The sequence below is a fragment of the Cetorhinus maximus genome, chromosome 3, assembly GCF_964194155.1.
Source record: "Cetorhinus maximus chromosome 3, sCetMax3.hap1.1, whole genome shotgun sequence".
In the NCBI taxonomy this organism is placed as follows: domain Eukaryota; kingdom Metazoa; phylum Chordata; class Chondrichthyes; order Lamniformes; family Cetorhinidae; genus Cetorhinus; species Cetorhinus maximus.
Genome location: NC_135881.1, coordinates 1618178 through 1624000, shown reverse-complemented (window position 1 = coordinate 1624000; position 5823 = coordinate 1618178). Strand labels below are relative to the sequence as shown.

The 5823-nt window shown below is 46.4% G+C and overlaps 1 protein-coding gene across 1 annotated transcript; it reads left to right on the top strand.

The window, feature by feature from the left end:
- Positions 1-5023: 5023 nt before the first annotated feature.
- On the top strand, positions 5024-5577 carry LOC144672454 (fucolectin-5-like). The gene is made up of 2 exons (XM_078534300.1): positions 5024-5301; positions 5409-5577. Exons 1-2 carry the CDS (start codon positions 5024-5026, stop codon positions 5575-5577), a joined length of 447 nt encoding a protein of 148 aa, XP_078390426.1.
- Positions 5578-5823: the final 246 nt, after the last annotated feature.

Below are 5823 nucleotides of genomic sequence, written 5' to 3'. Positions count from 1 at the left end.
TGAACTGATTTCACACCATCATGAACCCAATTGCACCATATTATCTGCTCATGCCACCGATCACTCGCAGTGCCAGTGGGCACCTGAATTCCAGCCTATGCATAAATTGAAGTCCCCACCCAGATTCCATGCATCTCTAATTTCCTGATTTATATCTTATCCAACATCACCACTACAGTTTGGTGGTCAATAAACAGCTCCCACCAATGTTTGCTTCCCCTTGCTGTTTCACCCCCAACCACAATTAGGGACACAAAAACAGAAATACCTGGAAAAACTGACAGCATCTGCGGAAAGGAACACAGTTAATGTTTCGAGTCCGTATGACTCTTCATTCATATGGCTGGGCCAGCATTTATTGCCCATCCCTAATTGCCCTTGAGAAGGTGGTGGTGAGCTGCCTTCTTGAACCGCTGCAGTCCATGTGGTGTAGGTACACCCACACTGCTGTTAGGGAGGGAGTTCCAGGATTTTGACCCAGTGACAGTGAAGGAACGGCGATATATTTCCAAGTCAGGATGGTGAGTAACTTGGAGGGGAACTTCCAGGTGGTGGTGTTCCCATCTATCTGCTGCCCTTGTCCTTCTAGATGGTAGTGGTCGTGGGTTTGGAAGGTGCTGTCTAAGGAGCCTTGGTGAATTCCTGCAGTGCATCTTGTAGATGGTACACACTGCTACTACTGTGCGTTGGTGGTGGAGGGAGTGAATGTTTGTGGATGTGGTGCCAATCAAGCGGGGCTGCTTTGTCCTGGATGGTGTTGAGCCTCTTGAATGTTGTTGGAGCTGCACTCATCCAGGCAAGTGGGGAGTATTCCATCACACTCCTGACCTGTACTTTGTAGATTGTGGACAGGCTTTGGGGAGTCTGGAGGTGAGTTACTCATTGCAGGATTCCTAGCCTTTGACCTGCTCTTGTAGCCACAGTATTTATATGGCTAGTCCAGTTCAGTTTCTAGTCAATGGTAACCCCCAGGATACTGATTGTGGGGGATTCAGTGATGGTAATGCCATTGAACATCAAGGGCTGATGGTTGGATTCTCTCTTGTTGGAGATGGTCATTGCCTGACACTTGTGTGGCATGAATGTTACTTGTCACTTGTTAGCCCAAGCCTGGATATTGCGCAGGTCTTGCTGCATTTGGACATGGACTGCTTCAGTATCTGAGGAGTTGCAAATGGTGCTGAACATTGTGCAATCATCAGAGAACATCCCCACTTCTGACCTTATGATAGTGGGAAGGTCAAGGTTGGAATAGATATATTTTTTGTCTCTCAGGGAATCAAAGGATCTGGGGAGTGCATGGGAAAATAGAGTTGAGGCATAAGTTCAGATGGTATTGAATGGTGGGGCAATACAATCTGTTCTGGTTAGACTCTAAAGGCATCAAGGGGTATGGGGAGAGCGCGGGAGTACGACATTGAGATAGAGGATCAGCCATGATCATATTGAATGGCAGAGCAGCCTTGACGGGACGAATGGCCAACTCCTGTTTCTATTTCTCAATGTTTTTTCTATGTTTCTATGTTCCCCAGTATGATGGGCCTTACAGTCCAGTTCTGCTCTTATTTCTTGATCTGTTGACTATGAAGGAGGAATTAATTTCCCTTTGCTAACACTTCTCTCTCGCAACTCATTACATGGAGTGAACCCAAGCAGATTCTCAGGACTGTGACACTGGATCTCTGTCCCCTGTGTGTCTCAGGCACTGCGATGCAAACTATACACCTGCTGGCCTTGCCCTGTAAAATCCACATTGTAACCAAACCCTCACACCAACCAACCAAGTGAAGGTGATGTCACAGAGTCTGTCAATAGCACCACAGTTTGTCAGTCCTCATATAAAACCAGGAATGCTGCCCTCGCTGATGGCCCAGTACCTGGAGGGAGGTGTTGACCCTGGTTCCTGGATTGAGAGCAGTTAAGGTTTATAATTATCACACCAGCTAACTGCTCCCAGTTGCAGGGGTTTTCAGTTGCTGGGTAATTGGAGGGTAAATGAATCAGCAGCACAATCAGGTGATGATCTAACTGCTGTCACAGTCCAAGCGAGCACTGGAATCACCGAAATTCCCCCTTCAATCATTCTGAAGTTCCATTCATGCTTTGCTTCATCTGGATGAAGCTGCTTCAGTTTTACATGTTCGCCTGTCTCTGGGTGATTATTCAAGGTGGATTCACTATGGGTAAGGATTGGAGTTCATCTTCTTTTCCATCTCTCTGTCTGGAATTAATCTGTTCATTCTCAGTTTGAATGTGGCGAGATTTAAATGCAGAATTAGCATCAACTGTTTGTCAAATAGGGAATAACAAGAGAATCAGAACCCTGCACCTGTTAGTCATTCACTGCAATATATGTGTGTGTCACTGTGTGTGTGTGTGTGTGTGTCTCACTGTGTTTTGTGTGTGTGTGTCACTGTGTTTGTGTGTGTGTGTGTCACTGTGTTTGTGTGTGTGTGTCACTGTGTGTGTGTGTGTGTGTGTGTGTGTCTCACTGTGTTTTGTGTGTGTGTGTGTGTCACTGTGTGTGTGTGTGTGTGTGTGTGTCAGTCACTGTGTGTGTGTGTGTGTGTGTCACTGTGTTTGTGTGTGTGTGTCACTGTGTGTGTGTGTGTGTGTGTCTCACTGTGTTTTGTGTGTGTGTGTGTGTCACTGTGTTTGTGTGTGTGTGTGTGTGTTTGTGTGTGTGTGTGTGTGTGTCACTGTGTGTGTGTGTGTGTGTGTGTCTCACTGTGTTTTGTGTGTGTGTGTCACTGTGTTTGTGTGTGTGTGTGTCACTGTGTTTGTGTGTGTCACTGTGTTTGTGTGTGTGTCTCACTGTGTTTGTGTGTGTGGGGGTGTGTCACTGTGTTTGTGTGTGTGTCACTGTGTTTGTGTGTGTGTGTGCCACTGTGTGTGTGTGTGTGTGTGTGTGTCACTGTGTTTGTGTGTGTGTGTGTGTGTGTGCCACTGTGTTTGTGTGTGTGTGTGTCACTGTGTTTTGTGTGTGTGGGTGTGTCACTGTGTTTGTGTGTGTGTGGGTGTTTGTCACTGTGTTTTGGGTGTGTGTGTGTCACTGTGTTTTGTGTGTGTCACTGTGTTTGTGTGTGTGTGTCACTGTGTGTGTGCCACTGTGTCTGTGTGTGTGTGCCACTGTGTGTGTGTGTGTCACTGTGTTTGTGTGTGTGTGTGTCACTATGTTTGTGTGTGTGTGTGTCACTGTGTTTGTGTGTGTGTCACTGTGTTTGTGTGTGTGTGTGCCACTGTGTGTGTGTGTGTGTGTGTGTGTGTCACTGTGTTTGTGTGTGTGTGTGTGTGTGTGTGTGTGTGTGCCACTGTGTTTGTGTGTGTGTGTGTCACTGTGTTTTGTGTGTGTGGGTGTGTCACTGTGTTTGTGTGTGTGGGTGTTTGTCACTGTGTTTTGGGTGTGTGTGTGTCACTTTGTTTTGTGTGTGTCACTGTGTTTGTGTGTGTGTGTCACTGTGTGTGTGCCACTGTGTCTGTGTGTGTGTGCCACTGTGTGTGTGTGTGTCACTGTGTTTGTGTGTGTGTGTCACTATGTTTGTGTGTGTGTGTGTCACTGTGTTTGTGTATGTGTGTGCCACTGTGTTTGTGTGTGTGTGTGTGTGTCACTGTGTTTGTGTGTGTGTGTGTGTCACTGTGTTTGTGTGTGTGTGTGCCACTGTATTTGTGTGTGCGTGTGTGTCACTGTGTTTGTGTGTGTGTGTCACTGTGTTTTGTGTGTGTGCCACTGTGTTTTGTGTGGGTGTCAGTGTGTTTGTATCTGTGTGTGTGTCACTCTGTGTGTGTGTGTGTGTGTGTGTGTGTCACTGTGTTTTGTGTGTGTGCATCACTGTGTTTTGTGTGTGTCACTGTGTTTTGTGTATGTGGGTGTCAGTGTGTATATGTGCATTTGTGTGTGTCACTGTGTTTGTGTGTGTGTGTGTGTCACTGTGTGTGTGTGACTGTGTTTTGTGTGTGTGTCACTGTGTTTTGTGTGGGTGTCAGTGCGTATATGTGCGTTTGTGTGTGTCACTGTGTTTGTGTGTGTGTGTCACTATGTTTGTGTGTGTGTGTGTCACTGTGTGTGTGTGTGTGTGTGTGTGTGTCACTGTGTTTTGTGTGGGTGTCAGTGTGAATATGTGCGTTTGTGTGTGTGTCTGTGTGTGTGTGGGTGTCAGTGTGTATACGTGCATTTGTGTGTGCCCCTGTGTTTGTGTGTGTGTTTGCGTTACTATGTGTCTGACTACCCTCACCACTCGACTACCCCTTCCTACCTGACCCATTTACCCACTTCCGACCCACCTACCCACTCACCCATTTGTTAACGTTCACACTGGACATTTAAACTCACTGTAGCTATTCTCTGATACGCTCCACATTTCTGGAGAAGCCAGACTCCATGTACACGGGCAGAAATGTGGAGCTGTGTCAGGCACAGAAAGGTACGGTCAGAGCACAATCTGATGGCGATTGCTGCTCCCTGCTTGATCCGGGTCAATTTCTTTCAACCTCCAGACTCCACCATTCCAACACCAACCTCTTATGTTCCACCTTCTGTAAACTTGAGCTTATCCAAAATTCCGCTGCTTCTGCCCTAATTCAAACTGAGTCCCATTCACCCAACACCCCCTCACCCACTGCACCATGCTCATTGACCAGCACTGTCTCCCAGTCAGCTAACACCTCCATTTTCGAATGTGTCGCTCTCTATCTCTGTAACCTCTTCCAGCCCTATGACCCTCTGAGATATCTCCTCTCCTCCAATCCTGAACGTCCCCATTTTTAACCACTCCAGCATGGGTGGAGTTACCTTCAGATGTCTGCTCTTAAGCCTGGAAAACCCTCCTTAGCCTTCTTTACCACTTGCTCTGTTTCTTTAAGATCCTCCTGAAAACCAACATTCATTGTCCTAAAGTCTCCTCTTTCAAATTAGTGTCTATATTTTTGTCACATTATGCATCTGTGAAGCATCTTGGGATGTTTTTCTACATTAAAGATTCTCCACAGATGCAGCCAGTTGCAGTCCTGTGGTAACTATTGCAGAATGTTGTTAACAGTCCAAAATGTCGCCTTGGCTGCTGTTGCTACCCAGTCCAGCAATCGTCAAAAGGCAGGAAAAGCCATCGATGGGAAAACCCGTGACGATTCCTGCTCTTCTACTAAAGTGGAGGGAGATCCCTGGTGGAGGCTGGACCTGCTTCAAAAGTATCAGATACAGCTCATCAACATTACCAACACAAATAGGAATGACAAGGAAGGGATCAACGGGGCAGAAATCCGGATTGGAGACCTGGACCAGAATCATGGCAATGACAACCCAAAGTGAGTACATGATGGGGGTGAGAATTTTATTAAAATTCCTGTTCCAGTTCATTGACTGATCTACTCGTGCACTCTCTGCTCACTCTCACAACACATTCTAATTCCAGATGTGCGACAGTGCAAACAATTGATTTCGGAGCTACAGAAACCTTCAGCTGCAGAGGGATGCAAGGTCGATATGTGAACATTGTCCAGCCTGGGAATCAGAAGCGTCTGACTCTGTGTGAGGTGGGGGTCTTTGGGCAGCCCCTCTTTATAATTCAGACCTGTGAATGACAGCAACCAGAGTCCTAAATGAATATCTAACACCTTAGTTCCTGAATCCATTTCAGAAATAATCAATATATTAAAAACTGTTCATCACCTCTCTTCATGGACAGATCTTACACCCACATGAAATCATCGAACCACAGAATGGTACAGAAGGAAAGGGGGTCAATTCAGCTCATCCAGCGTGTGCTAGCTCTTTGAAAGACCTATCCAATTAGTCCCACTCCTCTGCCTTTCCTTTATAGCGCTTTT

Bases quoted from the DNA above. Each gene is read 5' to 3' on its own strand.
- LOC144672454 (XM_078534300.1), top strand. From the start codon at position 5,024: ATGTTGTTAACAGTCCAAAATGTCGCCTTGGCTGCTGTTGCTACCCAG. The intron at 5,302-5,408 runs GTGAGTACATGA...TTCTAATTCCAG, and splicing joins CATGGCAATGACAACCCAAA to ATGTGCGACAGTGCAAACAA.